A 20380-nucleotide genomic window follows, 5' to 3' on the forward strand; every position below is an offset into this window, starting at 1 on the left:
CCATAGCATTATCCCTTTCTTTGATTAGCATAAATTTCTTAGCCTTTACCTTTCTTAGCATAAAAACATAAGTCTTAAAGCATTAACAGAAGACTAAATTTGTGACCAGCTCATGCCAAATCCTTTGAAATAAGTCAGAAACGAGTGTCTGTTAATATCAAAACCAGATTTATTGCTCAATAACAGTTGATATGTTGCAACACAAAAGTATTTGTAAGAAATAATTTGAAAATTATGTACAGTTTGCAAAATGTTTCCACAAATATTTCTATCAAACAGCCGCATTGGAAAAAAGGTTAGTATTCAAAACTACATCATAGAAGCTGATTTCCAAACATGTTGCACTTTTTCTTTCTTCCAACTATCCCTGGTAGACAAAAAAAAATCACTCCATATACATACACATATATATAAACAAAAGTATAGTACTGTGCAATCTGCAACTGCTAGCAATTCCTCAGGAACAGCAAACTGTCGGTCTCGCATGTGTCATATCTGCTTGTATTTTACATAATACAAATGTACAATCATTATATGAGTGGCACTTTGTTTCTGCATAGAAATGGTGTGTGGGTGTGTGTGTGTGTGTGTGTGTAGCCATGCAAGTATATATCCTCTGGAATGTACAAGCATGCGCTATAATCTTGTAACGACCCCTTGATAAATAGTATCATACATTTTGGGAGCCAGCTTCCCAACAATTTTCAGAACAATGACGGTATAATTAACATTATAATTAACCACTCATGCATCCATTTTGACACTTTTACAACATCAACGATTTGTTTCCTGAACCCTTTCATACCTTGTAGAAACCTTAGACACCCCCCCCCATACCACCAATCTACAGTGTCTATGGCAGGGGCTGCAAGAACATTTCATCCAGCCTGCCATATAATTCTAAAAACAAATCCTCAGCGGAACATCCAACCAACAAATGCTAATAATATATAATAATAGACATTTGCTCAGTCGTGTTTTTTTTTTTATGAATTTACTATGGCCCTAAGTATCTAAATGGGTGGAGAAAGGTTCTCCACCACTGGTTTATGGTGACAGGAAAGTCCCTTCACGTTAGACACCTTTGGTACTTGTTTTCCAGACTTTCTTCTGGACTGCCTGGAGGTGTTACCACTTGCCGGGAATGGGCGTGCCGCATTCGTACCAGCCCACGTAAGTCACATGCGACTTGCCGCCAATTTCACCGAAGGTAACCGGCTCTTGTCTCAGCGCCCGGAAGTAACCTAAAAAAAAAAGCAAACGGGATCATCCACTGGAAATGTTTAACTTGCTGGATAATTGGCATTAAAAAAAAAAAAAATGTCACAATAATACAACGTGTTTCTGTTGTGTCCATTGTCCTGCGGGACCTCGATAGATTTTAGAGGATAGCAATGATGGGTGCTGTCTCTGCAGCTCATCCTTTTATTGTATTTAACATATGCGGATTATTATTACCTGGTTGACTGAAACTGCACTGTAATATTAAGGCTGGAAGTTGGCGTTACCCTTGAAAATCGTAAATTAGAACTCCTGTCAAAACGATTCTGCAATTCGGAGTAACTGGTTAGCTCGTGGGTGGCCAGGCACTGAAGATGATCGGCCTCATTTTGTTTTGTTTTTCATTTAATCCTGGGGCCTTGCACAGAGAGTACACACGACTCAGTTGATTCCTGACAGATGTCTGTTCCATGATTCGATCCCAATTCGTCACCCACCGCCGCACAACCATTTGGACTCAAAATGTTACTGTGTAATTAAATGTGGACACCACCTTTTTGTTCTTGGTGAAACTAAATCTGCATGCTAGTCATAAAATAGCCTACCTTCCCTGGGAGGTAACTGGTGAGCAAACAGTTGTGTCCCAGTCCGCCCGTCTAGGAAGGAGTCCACAAACTGGCAGTGGTCCTCACCGTAACCTGATTGATCCCCGATATTGTAGAACTTCCCTAAAGAGAAAGAAAAAGATGAGTAAATGTGTACTCCAGATTAGGATTCCATTAAACAACGGGTTGGGGGAGCGGAATGGCTCACAAGAATTTAGGCAGAATTGGCAGGACAAATAAACATATTTGCCATACTGCTAATTGATTATCTTTAATATCATTTACCACTTGCAGTAAAACTTTTATTCGTATGTACCATTGAGCGAGTCACTAAGGTAGATCTTATATCGCAGGGAGTTGCACAGCTGGATGCCCACAAACTTTCGGTACCACGTCCTCTTTATATATTGCTTCCCATTGCATTCCGAGTAGCCGTCCGTCTTAAATGGGAATTGCGTCCAGATGGCGTCTTTTCCTGTGGAAAATGATAAAAAAGCAAATTTGTATTTAAAAGAAGAAAAATATGCCAGAATGTAATGATTTTAGGAGAGGATAATATTTACCCGATACATTTTCACTCACTCGTGGGTCAGCTGCAAGTAGAAGAAAAATTATTATTGCCATCGTCACGTCTAACATGTCATTTGACACGAAGCCGCGATAAACGAAACGCAAAGTAGCGAGGGATCACTGTATAAAATGGTGTGAAAAATGTCAACGTGGGGAATTGAGTAAAAACTTACCTGACTCTGTGTTGAACGACACAGGTTCACTGGAAGGTCCCGTTCCCAGCTCGTTCTTGGGTGTCACTTTGAATTCGTAACTGGAACAACACCGAAAACAATCAATCTAGGGGGATGAATGGTACTTTACGCACATTTTTCCCCATCGAAATTCCCCTTTTCCACCCTCCATCCAGAAATGGTTGCCGATTCAGAGCCAACGTGTGAGACGCTGTGACTCACTCGCTGTAGTCAAACAGCTGATGGTTATTCCACGTGCTGCTGAAGCTTAAGATATCCTGGCAAAAAGCAGCCCAGGGGATGCTTCTGGTGAACTCTTAAAACTCCAGATGCAAAGAGAAAAAATCCACCATGGACTCCACCCTTAGTGGTTTTCTTTCTCTTTGGTTATTTTTGCATGCAGGAAAAATAAAATAATGGGACAAACGGATTGAGTTCTGTTATTTATTGGTTCTCCACTCCTTATAAACTATCCCATTTTTTGCCCGAGTACATTCAATGTGTGCGGCAGGAAGATGTTGGGTCAGTTTATCTGTATTGGCAGCTTTAACACATACTTCACCTAAGATAAAAGTGCTGGAAAATGTCAGCCGTAATCCATCATAGTGACGGATAAATGGGAGGGTTAAGAAAAACAACGGGATTGATAACTAAGCAAAACACGGCAATTAAACTTGGAAGCTTCTTTTAAAATGGCTTGTGCGGTCGCCCCAACTAAACACTACTCTCAGATGACCAGTGACGTGCGGTCAGAGGAGGCCGTGCCTCCCCTGCCATCATAAAAAGGGGAAAAAACAAATTCAATTGTTTTTATTTAAAAGTCAGTTAATTTCAGTAGTTATGTATCATTTTGAACCAAAAGTGAATATCTAGTGATTTTTGTCTTTGCTTTTTGAATTATAAGAGTCTTTCAAATGTAAATGAGCTTTTGGTGGTTGTATACCTGCTTTCTGGTTTTAGATTCTCCACTGCCGTGTGTGTCTGGTTTGTTGTCGTCAATATGGACACTTTTTCTCCATTGGGTCCTTTAGCTGTTGATACGACCTCATATTCTGATAGAGAGAATAATAGTCATTTCAATGACAAAAAAAAAAGCACCTAATATATAAATGGTTTACATGAGAATCCTAAGAAAACCAAAATATGTCAAAATTGTCTTGCCGTACCTCTGGTTTCATTATCGGTTTTCTGCCAGTCGAGTATGACAAAAGACGGACACCCTTCGACTGTGACCACGGTGAGGTTGGTGGGTGGGATTCGGGGGGCAGCCGTCACGTTCTGATCGCTGCCGTCCTCCTCGTCTGGGAAGTAACTCAGGGAGGACGTGATCGAACACGGCTCGTCTGGCTTCTTATCGGTCTTGTAGACGACGTGAGGAGCTGTGGAAGTGTACGGTCGGAGCATATTATTAATTTTGGTTATAAATTGCTTTCCCTAGTCTGAATTTTTGGTTTGGGTCATAAACTTGGCCATTTTCCACAGCTATGGTTTCTTTTTACACTAATTATAAATCTTGTTTTTACACTCTATTATAAGTATCAATTTCTGCCTCAGGGACTGAGTTGGATGGTTGGTTGGTTGGTTGGTTGGTTGGTTGGTCAGTGCTTGGTATGTATCGTTGACCAAACGGTGTAAGATCGGAAGAGATTTCGCAGTCTTACCCACATAGCGCTTCTTGCCCATAATGTCCACATCGGATGCAGGCAGGGGCCTGAAGATGGAGGAATTTTCATTCACGTCAAAGCGGCTGCCTGCAGAAAGGAACAGACAAGTCTGTGTTATGTGCCGACAGTCCCTGGCAGGACCCTCTGTTAGCATTTTTCATAGTTCTGTCCCAGGTCAACATCCCGTCTGCCCAACACCTGCTTGAGCGTTCACCACAACTCAAACTTGTTTCCTTCTCAGATTACAACCTCCTCATCCATGGATGAATCGCTCCATATGGAATGCTCTATGATAAATGGATAAATCTGTATAACCTAACAAATTCCAGAGTTTACAGTCAAGTTCGAGAAAGTACTCGATTCATTTTCAAGCTTTTCCAACAAGTTACAGCTGTGGTCAACTGCATATTAAAAGAGATATTCAAATACTAACTTATTTTTGTTAATCTCCAGAGGGCACCTTATGAGTAAGTGAATGGTCAATGCTTTGGGCACGTTGAGATTTTGTTTCTGAAACTTTAGAGATTGCCAACAACCATTTTTGACTGCAATTGTACATAACACGTAATAATACTAAAGAAAACAATATCGTTTCCTACTGTTTAATGACGGAGTAGTTGTGGTTGTCTGCTGCCGACGTTCGTGCTTAGGCTTGGATGTGACCAGAGGGAAAGGTTTCAAGATGGACTCCTTGTCGCCTTGTTTGAGGTCCATGGGTTTATCTGAGGCAAGACAGGAGGAGGAAGAATGGGAAGTCAGTTCATCATGTGACTCACGAACAGTTGCGTTCCATCTGCTTTGGTCGTCGTTCTTGCAGAGCAGTTCCGTGTCATCGGAAATAAAATGTTGAGCTTTTTTTTTTTTAAAGATGAAAATTTGCTTCGATTGTCACACGCACCGTTGTGTCTGACGTCAATGTAAGACAACAACAACAAAAATATTGCGTTAGGTTTACGCAGATAGTGCGCACTCGTTTAACTTTATAGGATGTTTTGTGTTTTTTATTGAAAGGTCATCTTTTGTGTTGTGGTCACTTTTAACTTGTTCAAGATTGACAGCTGAAATCAATTGCGGTTAGGAGAAGGCAAGAATCAAATATCGCAGTGGGACTATTTAGAGGAAATGTGGAGTGAAATTTGATGACTCAACGTGAGTTTGATGAGTCAACGACAGGAAATTTTGCTCATTGACGTCACTCTTCAACTGAAACCGTACAATTCTGAAGTCAAATAATAAAAACACCTTCACTGAGTCTCACTTAAACAACAAAATGGTGCCTTGGGGAATGATAATTTTTTTCAAGTCAAGAAAGTAATTTGAAAAGCAGCTTATGTGGGATAGCGTATACAGGCGGGGTTTCAGTAGTGTTTGTAATTCTCACCATGGTCATTAGGCATCCCCACCAGGTTGGGTCTCTTGTTAACGGGAATGGTTTGGCGCAGAACTGCAAGGATTAATGGGGAAACGTTACATATTGTTACGGAATTACAATAACAAACTCGCATAGAGCGACTGGTGGGCTGCGTTGAAGTAGTCAGAGAGTCAAAACTGGAAATCAAATCGTGGTGGATCAACAAGATCACATTTATGGGTAGAAGGGTAGTGGTGGTCGAGAGCTGTCAAGAAAAATAAATGCAGACACAAAAGCAACATTAAAAGCTGGGGATTGGGCATCATAATCGATTAATTGAATGTTAATTACCGTAATTTTCGGACTATAAGTCGCGGGTTTTTTTTCATAGTTTGGGGGGGGGGGGGCGACTTATACTCAGGAGCAACTTATATACATATATCTGTTTTTTTTCTACTTTTTTGGGCATTTTATGGCTGGTGCGATTTATACTCCGGTGCGACTTATAGTCCGAAAATTACGGTAATTGCCTCTATATTGTTGAAACATGACATCAGATATATCATTTTGGATATATCATTTTGTTACAGCAAGGACATTAAATGAGTAGAGGCTGAATTTAACATTCACGAATCGTTCATTTTGCAACAATTAATCGATTATATGAATGTTATGTCATCAAATGCCCATCCCTGATCGTAGCAGATTTATGTATGACAAGCCAGGCAGATTGGCAAATGCTGCCACATCTACAACAAATAAAATTGTCAATCAGCCCTGCAAATTATTTTTAATGATCTGAGAAAAGGCAAGTCAAGTATTACTTTGTTTTTAATGACTGACTCATTTCTATTCCGATTTATATTTCTGATTTATTAAAGCACATGCCACTAAATCATTTAAAAGGAAACACTGTGTCCTAAAAGTGTCCAGCTCTAGCCTGTTTCCTTAACTGGAGTTGCAATTTATTTATTTATTTATTTCACATTGCACTCCTTTAGTCATTTTTCCATTCCCTTATCACAGTCATTGATTATTTAATACTTCATACTCAATGATCTAAAGCAGGTTCAAGACATTTATTTTTGGGATTGTTTCCTTCCCTGCAATCGATGACCTAAGCCGCTTCAACTCCCTGAAGTAATCGTCAGAACAAACCACTGATGATTCTCACTGAATTAGCCTCAAGATGAACCGCCATATGGTAGACATCTAATGGCAAACATGCACTGATGTGTATCAAGCGAAATACTCAACATCATTAAGGTCCATCACAAAAAGATGATGTCAGGCTCACGTGGATGAAGGATAAATGTTTCGTGATGTATAGCATGTGTTTTTAACCGAACATGCGTTGCATCATTGCTGTTTTTGTACAGCAGCTATTACACAACTGTTGTCATTGGGTGCAGCAAATAGCAGAACAGAAGTCGGGATATCCCTCGCTACTTTGCGTTTCGTTTATCGCGGCTTCACTACATCGCGGATTTTTTTCCAAATTAAAGAAAACATTTCAAAGTCAAAATAAAACTTCTAAATTGAGAAGTAAATCTGATTCTAAAAAATTCTCAAGTATCGCAATTACTACTTACAACTGCTTTGGCTGTTACCTGCCTGGACAGCAAATAAACCTGACCGCTTGACTTTGGAAAAGATTATTTCTTTTTCTATGACTTTGTTATGGTTGGAAAAATGTTCAATTATTATCCTGGAACTACTCCACTTAAAATAATTGATTCACAGTAGGTTTTGTTGTTGAGTATTTTACACTGGTTAATTCAAAGTCATGGTTACAATACCCTTCCTGGGAAGTCTTCAAAGATATGTGAAATTATCCGCATTTACTGAGACAACACATGACAGCTGTGACTGAAGGAAATGAGAAGTGAGCACAGCGTCAGCGTTAATATGTGCGGTCCAGACGTGGTTTGCTTTCTCCTCCTACGACTGACTGACTTTAATTAGCAGAGACAGAGCTGGCAAAAAATGAAGCAATGTGATGAGCCTTAGAAAAGTTTGGCGGGGAGGTGCTGAAATGTGCTCATCTTTGATGAGCTATTATTATGCTCAACTAAGAATGGGCATTTGAAGAAATGCCTTTTGTCGATCATCAGGAACATTAAAGAAACGTGAAGTTCCCGTAGTTTGGAATTTGACGAGAACCTGTTTAGGCACCTCATAACTGTCCTGATAATGGTTTCATTTACTATCATGTTCTCATTGGGGTTGCAGGTGAGCTGGAGCCAATCCCAGCTGATTTTGGGCTGTAGGCAGAATATACCTTGGACTGGTTAAAAAAAAAAACTCACACTGTTGGACAATTTTGAGTCTATTCAAACCATAAAGCAAATCATGCATGTTTTTGAAACATTGGAGGGAACCGGACTTTACAGCCGAGATTCGGACCAAGGAGCTCCCAAGGATGTGCTGAGAACAATCCCACTGTGTTGCTGATTTGAATTTAAGAGATGATCGATAAAAGTTACCTATCTTCAATTCATTTTTGATTTAAGCCCATCTTTAGCTGAAACAGATAGAACTGACAAGGCATATGATACAGATAAAATAGCCACAGAAGTTCTGACAAGCAGGTTGAAGCATTAGTGGACTGTGACAAAAAGCGGATGATGATGACGATTATGATTGATTATTATGATGTGCACAGATTGGGACACACTGCAGCAATGCCTCATGGGTTAGTGCGCGTGGAACGCTGAAAGATGATTTTTCTTGTCAATGTTTACCAGGTTTCTCTTTGGGCCATGCTCCAGGTTTAGGGAGAGCATTGCTCCTATGATGCGCTGTTGGAGGGAGAAGAAGGACGGTTATCAAATGTTTGGTGTCACTGGGTTTGGCAGTGTCCAGTCAGGGAAAAACAAAGCTGAAGATGTTTCTTTGACCTAGTTTTTACAGATGAGCTGTATTTAAAATTGGAGCTGGCATGACTTTATTGACATTAATCTTCGAATTTGGCCTTCCTCGTTCTCCGTTCTGTAAGTCCTTTGAGGGTATGTTTAGGAAAGGATGATACAAACAGCGAAACCGCCTGCACTCTGCTTAGTTTGGCATGCTAGCTTTAATTGTTGCGTGTTCTTGCCAGCGCTCTAGCCAGACATCCCACATGGCCCAGCATGGAGGGACTGTAAATCATATTAACGACACCAAGGCTCAAGCCACAAATGCAGCAGAGGTGTGAAGTACACCACATGAGAGCGCACATGTGGTTGAGCACAGAGAGTTTCGGGATTGCCGAGGAAGACATAAGAGGGCAAGACGGAGGTTTTTCAATGTATGCATTTCATTTTGTGCTAAACCAGGAGCCATCTGCTGTCATCTGTAAACATAAAGAAGTAGGAAGTAAGATTAGAAGTAGCGGAAGAAAGTTCTCCATTACCCCCAGAGATCCTGGAGCTGTGGGAGGAGGTGGGCAATGGTCTGACACCATTGCGAGGGAAGTGAGGAGGAAGCCGCACGCGTGAAAATGTTGTGTTTCTTCCAGACGGAATAGCCGAGGAGCGAGCGGGGGAGCGAGGGGCCTCGGCTCTCCGGTTGATGGTACCTAGATAGAAGAAGAGAGGCATTTGGGGAGGTTAGTGATTGTCCACTTGCGAGCGTGCCAAGCTAAATGGAACAAATGGTGAAAGGAATGTTGACGAGAGACCAAGGAATGAAATGACAGAGACATGAATGGCACACGGCGTTGTTTGTGAGTGGGTGGCGGTTAGGAGGGTCTGCTGGGCCGCGATTGACAGCACACATGGTGACAGGGACAATGACGTGGGTGTGAGGATGGAAATGGAGATGGGGAAGCAGTGATATCATCCAGTGGTTTGAGTTGCAACTGGGTGTCATACAGTTTGGACGAAAAGCGGTGATGGTAATGCAACCAACTTGTTGTGGTGTTTACCAAGATTGTTACTATCAGACTTCTCTGCAGCCGGGGCTGGGATTGGCAGAGGCTTTCCCTTCTCCGGTGGACTAGGAGCTGCATGGGAAAAAACTCATGTAGTATATTCTAAAGGGCATTTGTTGTAATTTTGACATTGAACATTGGCTGTCTTAACATATGTGTGTGGAAAGTAGGTGTTTACCAGTGGAAACTGCCTGCAAGGGTGGGACCTCAATAGGGCCAGAGTGACTCGTGACTCGAGGCTGAATCTCAATTCCAGGCTGTGCTTCTGCCTTGGACTCTGGTGCAGGATTTACCTTGGTTTGGGATTCATAGTGGGGCTGATTTTGTGTAGTTGGTGGGACTTGGGAAGCAGGTTTCCTTTGGGGTAGAGGGTCTGACCAAAGAGGAGACTGAGGCTGTGACTGGGTTCTATCTAAAGGTTGTGGTTGGTCATTGTTTTTGGTCGGTTGTTTTTGAGACTTGGCTGGCTCACTTGGTTGTGTTTTTGTTTGTGAGTGTGCTTCTGGCTGGGATGTTCTCTTCAGTAGAGGGTGCGTCGTGGAGGTTGAAGAACTAGTCCTTGGTTTGAGTGTTGATTGAACTGTAAACTGTTTCTCAGTGCTTGGCCAAGGCTCTCGAGAGGTTTTATGTAGAATGAAGTGTTGGAGTGTTGTGTCTGGTTCAGATTGTGTTTGAATCGTTTTGATTCGTGGCTCAGTTGCAGATTGGGCTGGTTGTTTAAGCACTTTAAACTCTTCCTTAGTGCTTGGCCAAGGCGCTCGAGGGGTTTTCTGTAGAGGTTGGGATATTGTCTCAAAATGGACTTTTGATTCAGATTGTGTTTTAATTGTTTTGATTTGTGGCTCAGTTGAAGATTGAGCTGGTTGTTTAGGCAGGATGTAAGGAATTGTTTGAACTTGTTGTCTTTGAGGTTGATGTTGCTTTGTTGGTTGAGGCAGTTTTGGACGGGCCTCAAATCCAGGCCTGCTTATTAACTGCGTTGGTTGTATGAGCTGTGTGATTGGATGATTTGGTGGTTTAGGCTGACTTGTGGTTTGACGCTGTGATAGGGGTTGTGGATCTCTCTGAGTTTTCAATTTTGTCTGCATCTTGCGTGTTGATCTGGTTTCTGACTGAGGTTTTGCTTGGGGTATAGGTTGTGATGTTTGATCATGTCGTTGAGGCTGTGATCGGGGTTGTGGATCTGTCTGGGTTTTCAATTTTGTCTGCATCTTGAGTGTTGATCTGGTTTCTGACTGAGGTTTTACTTGGGGCATAGGTTGGGATGTTTGATCATGTCTTTGAGGCTGTGATCGAGGTGTTGGATCTGTCTGGGTTTTCAATTTTGTCTGCATCTTGGGTGTTGATCTGGTTTCTGACTGAGGTTTTGCTTGGGGCATAGGTTGGGATGTTTGATCATGTCTTTGAGGCTGTGGTAGGGGTTGTGGATCTGTCTGAGTTTTCAAGTTTGTCTGCATCTTGGGTGTTGATCTGGTTTCTGACTGAGGTTTTGCTTGGGGTATAGGTTGTGATGTTTGATCATGTGTTTGAGGCTGTGACAGGGGTTGTGGATCCGTCTGGGTTTTCAATTTTGTCTGCATCTTGGGTATTGATCTGGTTTCTGACTGAGGATTTGCTTGGGGTATCGGTTGTGATGTTTGATAATGTGTTGGACTTGGGTTATGTGTTGTAGCATGCTGCTCGAGATCTGGATATGGCTCGTGTTGAACTACGGGCTTGAATCTTAACTGATCAGACTGGGGTTTTGGTTGAGAACCTGTTTGGGGTTGTTGGGGTCTGGGCTTGGATTGTGTTGGCAGTTGATGAAGATTTAATAGACGTGGGGCATGATTTGGGGATTGTCCGCTATTTTGCTTAGGGACTGGTGCAGAAACTGCTGGAGGTGAAATCTGAAGTGGAAGTGGGAAATTAGGAACTGAGGGGACCTCGTGGAAAAGAGGAATGACAGATTGCGGTAGGCCTCCTCCTGGGTGGCGTGTAAGAAAGAGAAAATATTACCTGTAAGATACTGTCTGATAAAAATGACAGACAAAAGTCATGACTGCCTGGCTACAGGAAAACAGCAGAAGTGCAGGCAAAGACTTGGGAACTTAGATTGTGATGCTTGGCTTAGTTTTACATTACACATTATCTTTTACCTGGCTCAAGTTTCACTGCCTCATTCAGTTTACCAATTATCCAGTTTCCTTAGCCAGGATTTGTATGGTATGAATTCAAATGCTGTCTCACTAAGAGACTAGCATGGAAGGTTTTATTAGGTATTGATTGATTGCTTGCGTTATAAGCAATGAGAATGGCTCGACTGCTCGTGAAAGGGAATCAGAGGAACTCCAAAAACAACACAGGCAAAGCCAATACAATGAATTTCAAGACTAGAATAATAGTTGGACTAAAAGACACTATTGCTTAAATCAAGCACCAAATTAGTTTGTTCGTCAAAAGTCTGATTTCAATTGCGTCAGCCAAACAAACCGGTAACTTAGAAAAAATACATTCGGAACAAAGCAAGGCCCAAAATTCCATTATTAAAAATAGCTGCACGAGCTACGTGGTGCAAATCCTACCTTCTTTAACCCTGTTGAACATCTGACATCACACATTTAGTGTGGGCCAAGTATGCAACGAACAATTCATGGTCAACACTGTCTCCCTCTCAATTAGAATAGGTCCACTTTTTCAGTTCTTAACAAACATGAATCTCTATTTACCAATTTGCTGTTTGGTAGTCACAGGTGCTGGGGATCCAGTGGTAGACAGAGGTTCCTGTCTAGTAGTTGTGGTGGGAGCTGACAAATATAGTACACATTAGATCATGTGAACAAAATGTTGAAAGTTGAATAAATGTTGCATCAATCCTTAGTTGATAGAAAGGCAAAGTTGCTTAGTAGTATCTTTTTCTGACCATGACAGAATTCCTGAGTTCATACTCAGAAAAATAAATTACCAAGAGTTGTCTTTGGGGTTATGTGGCGGGAGAGAGGTAGTCTGCCCTGTGTCCTATTATGAAGAACTAACAAAGAATAAAAGAAAAATGGTTACATTCAAAGTCAGTGCAAAGGTTGTCCCAGTCCTGGAAAAAAGCCAACAAATGGAAAGGCAAAGCATTTGGTCAATGCAGGTAGTACCTGGTTGACAGTTCTCCCCAAGGATTATCAGGGTTGACCAGTTCACAGTAATGCTTTCTTTTTTATTATTGATAAAGTCTCAAGCCAAAAAGCGGTGTACATGTCAGTGATCTTTCTTAGACAATATGAACGTTTTCCAGGCACTGTAAAACATGATGCAGTTCTGGAAATAAACTTAGTGTGAGGTGGTCTGGGTTGAGCGGAGGTTGTGTTTACTAATTCTTTGTGCAATATTTATTCAGGATTCAGTTATACAAAAAACAACTAACATGTGTAGTTATACTTTCAAAATCGGATAATCCAAACCGGAAAAAGTGGATATACAGAAATGTGAGCTGCAATTATGATATCTAAAATATGTATTTTCTATCCTGCATAACTAACACATCTATCTTACAGTATTACTTGTGTGTGTCAAGTATTTTACCCAGATTTGTTTCATTCTCTGTTTCCTTTCAAATCGTATTAATGTTGCCCGGAGCCAAGTATCATTAAGGCTGATTGGAATGAATTATATTGTATTGTAATTGGAGTTAATCATATATCGCATCGTAATTAGAGTGGATTGCAAGTAGTTTTTCTATCATGGCATAGTATCACGGCAATTCATTGGCTTGAGTGATTCACATCACTTGTATTTACGATTTTACTGAAATTTGGCTCAGTCTTGCAAAAACATCCTGGTACCTGTAATCTGCAATAAATCAAAGCATATAAAATAAGGATATTTCCAGTGCTTCGACTCAAGGTTCACAACAAAACAGAGACTTTTTTTTCCATACATAACACAAAAGCATAATGCATCTTCTTTTCCAGTGTTAAATACAATCGGTTTAGCAAGAAATTTCATCTCTGATCAACTTACCATGGCGAGGAGTAAAGGGGAAGTGAGGACCTTGTGCTAGGGGTTTCTAGTGGGCCAAAAACAAAAGATGAGATTTGGTGAACAATATAGTCGCAATAATTAATAACAACTAAATAGACAACAACTGGAAACATTCGGTTGCTTTTAGTATCTCCTGTTGACGTGATTGGCTCTAAATTGGAATAAATAAAGACGCTGGCACACTACAGATGGACTTGGCTTGTCACGCCCTGGCTGTACTCATGCCGTTTCCATTTGGCATCTGGAATGGAACTTAACGAGGCAAACAATCCTGAGAATAGCAAACACATACAAAAAATGTACATGCTTTCCAGAGTGTATTAATTCTTCCGGGCGTACGCCCCGTTCTTGAATATGCTTATTCTGAGCCAAGCTGTTGGTTCTCATTAGCTTATACAATAAATCCTCATGTAATAAATGATGGATTTATGTCGACATTGTTAGAATACGTACGTAGTCTATTCTTTGATTGCATTAAAAATAATGATAATGACAATAAAAGTACGTACCACAGGGGTGATGGGACGTTTGAAGATTTTCCTGATGACTTTCTCTAGAAACAAAATTTTATACAGTCGATAAATAACTTGAGTCTCATGGAGAAACTGGATGTCATTCACCTTTAATGAAAATCATGGGTGATAAAAGTCTTCTGCTGTTATCAAGTTTACCTTGAACGACCCCAGAGCTGATGTTGTGGATAACAGGCTTGCTCCACGATCCAATCTTGTCCTTAGAGCTGGGCTGGACGCCAAACTCGTAAACGGCATTGGGCTTGAGCCTGTCAATGACTGTGTCGCTTGTCGGGCAGGTCTGGTAGTTCCACTTCCTGTTCCTCTCTCGGTAACGCACTGTGTAGTGTCTGGACCAAAGAGGATATGCCGTTTGATGACATTTTGTCGGCAGTTATCCAATTTTATGTCTACAAACGTGTAAGCGTACCCATCCTCGAGACAGTCGTTCATGATATTCCCTTCGTAGGGGGTCTTCAGTAGGGTCCCCCAGGAGAGTAAAACTGAGGTGGGCGTCACTGAGCCAATAACCAGGTGGAGTGGCTTATCCATTTCCACTTTCCCTGCAGAAGAATGGTTCCTAACATACAGTATCTGCATGCCATTTTTAACAGCTTTCATGTTTATAATTTCATACCTGTGCAGTGCTTTTTGACATCGTTGGTTGGGATAGGCTGCACGGCGATAAGATACTTTGGCTCGGCGTCTGAAGACACACCATTCACATCTAAGTCATAAAGTTTCAAAAGACGTGTGTCTTCTTATGAAATATGTTTGTGCTCGTCATTGGCCGCCCTCACCAAACTCGGTCTCGTAAGGCTTCCCGTTCTCTGGTAGTTGAATGAACTGTTTGGAGAACATGCTGCTGCCGTAGCCCAGGATGTAACCCTCCAGCTTGGTGTCGGTGTTGGGACGTACAAACTTCATCACTATGGTGTCACCTGTTGCGTTGATGCGGACCTTCATGTTCTGGCGTCGGACTGGCGGGACAGGGCAGGATGTGAATATTACTGGAGAAAATGCGTTCTTTGTCATTATGTTATTGTCTATATTTTGAGAAATTTCATAGACTATGAAACCATGTTCGCCCTGGTATTTATTATTATTATCATTACTATTATTATTACGTGTTTCATTGTTTGAAAATCCAGCCCTAGGTCACGTTTTCACTTTTGCAACATGAAATTTAGTAGGCATGTCAAATATGAGTGGACCCACAAAAAAGTTGTATTAGTATTGCCTCAAAAAACACAGAGTGGGTATTATTTTGATCTTAAGCAGCCATTCTGTCATTTTGTCCATTGCCAGGGGGTCCTTAAAAAATGAACTCATCCAAGAGATTTGTCTGATTGCTCTCCAATTTGTACCAGATTTATTAGATGTTTGATACTAAATGGGATAGAAAAAAATAGTAGTAATTGTCATCAAAATTTAATAACACTCTGGATAAATCATTTCCACAAGGTCAGTGCTTGACCAGATGTCTTGGTATGATGAATGTCCCATTCTAAAAAAAAAAAAAAAGGAAAAACCTTAATTATATGGGGAAAAATAAAGTTAAAACTAACATTGAGAATCTCGTACACTCAAACCATTTGATCATATTTTTCTCGTGTGACTCATATGTTCACGCTTAGTTCGATTTTGGGTCAGAAATAAGCTAATTTATCGTAGACATTAATGATTGGAAGTCATGTTGCTTGGATGAGTGAATCTATTCCATAACGGTGATTGATGGTGACTTTCAATTTCCACATAAACATGGAGAACAATAAATCAGAATACTGGGCATACTTGTGTTGGAAATGATCAGACGTGACAAAAGAATGACTGGCAAGTTGTTCAAATGAAGTGTGTTTCTATGGAATTGTTGGTTGGCTTTTCCCCTCATCTTTTTTGGATCAACATCGACAATAGAGCTATTAGTGGATTTTTATGGTTTTAAAAAGAGTTTTGGAGATGAGCTGTGAGCTTTAGTCCCAATCCTTTGTAGTTAAGACTATATAATATTTTCCCAAAGTACATGTCTTTGGCTTCAATCTCAGCACTAAATGAAATAGTGGAACTTTGCATGCCGAACGACACTAGCAGCTGCCAGACCCCGGCGGAGACACTTGCAAAGGGGGGAAGCCCTGGATTTGAAAAATACCCTCTTAGCTTTTCCAGCTATGTGTTCCCGATGAAAACCTCAATCAAAAGCATTTATTTTTGCTTCTCCCCACAAAAGCACAAGTGAGATTGGCCCAGTGAGTAGGAAACATCAGGAAACATCTGGCAGTGTGTTGCTAAAATTATTACAAGAAAAGACTGGCTCAGACCCCTATCCTTTCCACACTTGAAAGCTGTTTAGTCTTATCAATATTTCCCAAGTATGGTGATTAAATCTAAATGATGACTAAACCACAGGCCTGATCACCAATCGATCACTCAGCGGCAGCACTCACATTGTTGCAATTTACATGCACTCTTGAGGTTCTCTGAACACCCAAATGGCTGGAGCCCAAATTGATTTGAGATATAATCTGAGTGTTTTCCACACAATATTACTTGCCATTCTTTCAGACTAAATAGTTTCACACGCCGAAATGTCAACAAATCCTGTTAGCCACAGTAGACTGGCAAAAAAGGAGGCCAGTTTATCAAAATGATATTTGTCTTAGTGTTTTAGTTTTTGAACATTTGCAGCTGTTACGTTGTCAATTTAATCCAGGAAAATTTGTTAATTTAATGCGTTGATTAAAAAAAAATATATATATATATATATATATATGTATATATACATATTATTTTAAGAACATTAAAAAAAATTCTTTCAACATTCAGACTTATTCCTTGTAATTTCACTTTTTTTTCAGCAGGGCTCTGCTATCTTCATTAAGGACCAACGACGTCTAGCTTGCGTGCTTATTAACAACCAAAGTGTCTGCTGCCGACCTACATTTCTTTTTGGCCTCATCAACTGACGCAATCATTATCTGCAGACTATCCCAGATGATCATTTAGTGCACTCACTCTAACAAAAACAAACACAGTTTGTGTTTTACAATGCTTTTGTTAAAATATTATGAGTCTGGCAGCAAAAGTTAATCCAGTTAATTCCCACCGACTGCATGTGCAAACATTCAAAGAGCAATGAAGTCACCAATCAACACATGACACTATCCAATAAATAAACGGCCAAAATCTGACAAACATTTAATAATTGTCCTCTCCATCTTATGTTTTGGTGAGTAAGCATAGGAGGTCAGGGTGTTGTGTCGGAAAGCAGCAACACCCTCAAACTGGAGCTTGGCTCAGAAGAGAACGTTATCACTCGGTGATGTATGATCCTCCGGGAAAGGGAGTCGCAAAACAATGGTGACGAAAACACACGTCATGTCAGCTTTGACTAGAAAATTCCGTGATCCTGTCCATCCGTTCATTTTCCGAAGTGCTTCTGATACCAAAAGTAAATTGTTGTCAGATTTTTGTTCGAGTTTTGATGGACAATGGGGGTCGTAGAGGTCGAAAGACTAAATACTTTAGTATTGACGAGAGTTTCCACTTGAATTTCTCTACTGTTTCGTACTTGGTTTGGTTTTGCTTGCTTAACTGTTTTGTTGACTTGTCGACTCGATCGAACTCTCTGTCGGATATGTTGTTCACCAACTATTTTAGAACACTGCGATTGGCCTGTGAATTTGTATTGTTTAAAATGTTCGCAGTAGAAAATCTTCCCCAAATGTAGCAAAGATTGTTTCGTTCTCAAATAAAATACCTTTGTTTAATCTGAATAGTCGTTTTTGTGGGTCACACAACAGATCTGCTCTCATCCTCCCAACTAAATGAGGGTGTATAAAATTTATACCCGTGTGGTATACTGCCCAACAAACTATATCCCCTCACATGCATGATCGTTTAAATCAATTAAACTGAGTGAGTGGACCCCCCCCCCCCCCCCCTCCTTTGCCACACACACAAGAGGTGATGTCAAGTTCTCAAAAGATGGGAGAGCCGAAACAGATGTTTCATGGCCTACTCCATTTAGGCCAATGGAGTGTAAAAAAACTTGCCGCGTCTTGTGCACAGACAGTTGAAAATAATTTAGATAGCGACAAAGCAATGACAGCTCCAGTGACCTACATTATTTAAAACGGGGCTGAGGGAATATCGGCTATAAATCAGTGGAAGTCTTCTGTGGAACAATCCCTGCTCCAGCGGGAGATAGTCATGCCAGGGATTGCACTCTGCGAATTTTCCTTGGCGCCGTCCGTGCTGCTTTCACACTACAAATGGCTTTGGGTATATTTCTAACAAAGCCACAGCTGCTTTCCCGTCCCCATTGCATCCTTCTTCTCTTATTCTGTATGTGGAAGTGGCCATCTTTCCATCATTTTGACACCTCGGGATTCCAAGTTTATCGGGTAACCCTTCCCCTCTACTGTCTTCATATTTCCATCGCCATCATTTATCCCTGCTTGATCTGCGGTTTTGTTCTGGCTGACTCGAAGCTCTCTCCAAGACATTTATCATCTAAATTTGGGTCAGTCGTAAATAATGTTTTGTTGTAATAGCGAACAGGATGATGTCATATTTTATTTTCTAGGATACTATTTTTGTTTTGTTTTTGTCATGTGGTTTTTAGGCTCCTTGGAATTTGGAAGTAAGATTCAAAGGATAATAAACGCGATTTGGTCATGGATCCCAATTTCTTTTGAATACATTTTGTAAGCCACTAGCCTTAAAACATTTGGAAAATAACACAAAAGCATCGTTGATGGCAAAAACATTGGGATGTAGCTTTCGTTAAATACATTTTTTCTCAAATAAACTCAGAACAACAAACTCAGAGTTAACGCGATTCCCAAATTCTGGACCCTAAATTCCGCTTAAAATCAAGGTTCAGGTGTACTGTACATATTGTAGCGTGTGCGTTAAAATTTATGATGGTCAGGTAAAAACACATTTCAAAAAATGCAGTTATTCAAAACCTACACTTAAAAACATGCATTTGTGCATGGTTGCGTTTCTTTTGTTGTTCATTTGGTCACGTTTTGATCCTGTTTGCACAATTAGAAGTGAAGACTTGGCTAAAAATAGCCTTTCAACAGATGTTCAATGCATGCATTGCTTCAAAAGTTGCCAACAGCTTTGTGTAACATGAGTCGCCTCCATCTGGTCAGTGGCCCAGCGTTTGTTGAAGGCACGACCAAACAAATCTGACATCAGTGCTTAATATGTATCTCCAAGGAGCACTCGGAAAGATTGAACCGCGACATCTTTTTTGACTGATCTTAAAATAAGCCCTGGATATCTTGAAATTGTTGCTTTTGAAACCAAACACTTCACTGCATAATGTGTTTGACTCTCAAATCAGATGTTTGAGCCAAGAAACATTTAAAAGACCCTTTCCCACAGAGAAGAACTAGAAAAACAAGCGTAAAGCTGCACACCATGACTTGTCTACAAGCCAACCTCTGCCAGCAAGCTTGAACCAAGTGAGGCCGGGCTGCTGGCTGCTCACCTCACATCATTTTTACAACCCCCAAAGTCTTCAAAGGGGCTTGAACATACAAATACATCACGACTGTATGCGGTGGAATTAAAAGAGGGCTGGAGTTCCTTTGTGCAACGTGAGACGAGAAAATGTTCTGTTTACCAAAATTGCCGATCAGTGACTCAATTGTCTAATCTGAGACTGTGTTATGGCTTCTTTCTTCTTTCCTGCTGGAAAGAAAGAGAGGAATAAACTCCTGCAAGGAGCTGTAGCTCAGATTTTTTTTCTTTTTGCATACTCCCAAAAGGGAGGCAAAATGGATGTAATATTTGTTTTCTATTAAATATCATCTCCTCTCTGCGCTGCTGGAGCTGCTGAAGTCGTTGTGTGGTCCTTCTGCTTAGGCACAATATGTGAGTGCTTTACTGTGGCGTTTGCGGGTCCTTTGATTAAAGTCCAACTCGTGTTTTAATAGCTGCACCAGAAAATCAACACCTCCTGCTGCGGTACTTGCAGGAACTTCATCTCGTGAGCTTGTTTTGCAAGATGAACTCTCTAACCTGAGGAAGTACTAGAGCAGCTGTTCTCTCTTTGAAACGTGACTCATGTCAAAGAGAAATGTTATTGAGGTGAGTCTGACAGGTGAGAGATCGACATCTGATGCTCATGGGCAAATGGCAGGACCAAATCCGATGCACTTATAGTGTTGATGAAATTGATTCCTACATTATTCAGGTTCAACGGGGAATGCGACTGTTTAAGGTATGTTTATGCTAATGAAATGGTAAATGATATTCTTTTGGACAACAGAATCTTTGTCTCATAATGAAAGTGCTTCATCACATTTAATAACATGAATCCTTAACTAAAAGCCATCATGAGAG

At 40.7% G+C, this 20380-nt stretch overlaps 1 protein-coding gene and 1 long non-coding RNA gene across 7 annotated transcripts in view; one reads left to right on the top strand and one right to left on the bottom strand.

Annotated features, from left to right (window-relative positions):
• Window positions 1-151: 151 nt before the first annotated feature.
• Window positions 152-20380, bottom strand: part of LOC133159448 (target of Nesh-SH3) — a 20552-nt gene continuing 323 nt past the window's right edge. Inside the window, exons 2-23 of one of the 5 annotated variants that reach the window (XM_061286447.1) lie at window positions 14821-15000; window positions 14658-14726; window positions 14451-14583; window positions 14180-14370; window positions 14018-14061; window positions 13488-13533; window positions 12442-12507; window positions 12206-12283; window positions 9676-11463; window positions 9492-9569; window positions 8979-9143; window positions 8329-8385; window positions 5615-5677; window positions 4833-4955; window positions 4231-4320; window positions 3736-3948; window positions 3513-3621; window positions 2570-2649; window positions 2390-2419; window positions 2143-2301; window positions 1827-1949; window positions 152-1244 (exon numbers count right to left, since the gene is read on the bottom strand). In XM_061286447.1, coding sequence (XP_061142431.1) covers window positions 1129-1244; window positions 1827-1949; window positions 2143-2301; window positions 2390-2419; window positions 2570-2649; window positions 3513-3621; window positions 3736-3948; window positions 4231-4320; window positions 4833-4955; window positions 5615-5677; window positions 8329-8385; window positions 8979-9143; window positions 9492-9569; window positions 9676-11463; window positions 12206-12283; window positions 12442-12507; window positions 13488-13533; window positions 14018-14061; window positions 14180-14370; window positions 14451-14583; window positions 14658-14726; window positions 14821-15000 — 4001 coding nt within the window. In that variant the 3' untranslated portion in view covers window positions 152-1128. The remainder of the gene's footprint in view (window positions 1245-1826; window positions 1950-2142; window positions 2302-2389; window positions 2420-2569; window positions 2650-3512; window positions 3622-3735; window positions 3949-4230; window positions 4321-4832; window positions 4956-5614; window positions 5678-8328; window positions 8386-8978; window positions 9144-9491; window positions 9570-9675; window positions 11464-12205; window positions 12284-12441; window positions 12508-13487; window positions 13534-14017; window positions 14062-14179; window positions 14371-14450; window positions 14584-14657; window positions 14727-14820; window positions 15001-20380) is intronic. The other 4 variants (XM_061286448.1, XM_061286449.1, XM_061286450.1 and 1 more) reach the window with 4 other exon arrangements.
• Window positions 19645-20380, top strand: part of LOC133159451 (uncharacterized) — an 8569-nt gene continuing 7833 nt past the window's right edge. The window contains exon 1 of one of the 2 annotated variants that reach the window (XR_009715694.1): window positions 19645-20258. This is a non-coding gene — a long non-coding RNA (uncharacterized LOC133159451). The remainder of the gene's footprint in view (window positions 20259-20380) is intronic. The other variant, XR_009715695.1, reaches the window with a different exon arrangement.

Source organism: Syngnathus typhle, linkage group LG9 (genome assembly GCF_033458585.1).
Source record: "Syngnathus typhle isolate RoL2023-S1 ecotype Sweden linkage group LG9, RoL_Styp_1.0, whole genome shotgun sequence".
Taxonomy (NCBI): domain Eukaryota; kingdom Metazoa; phylum Chordata; class Actinopteri; order Syngnathiformes; family Syngnathidae; genus Syngnathus; species Syngnathus typhle.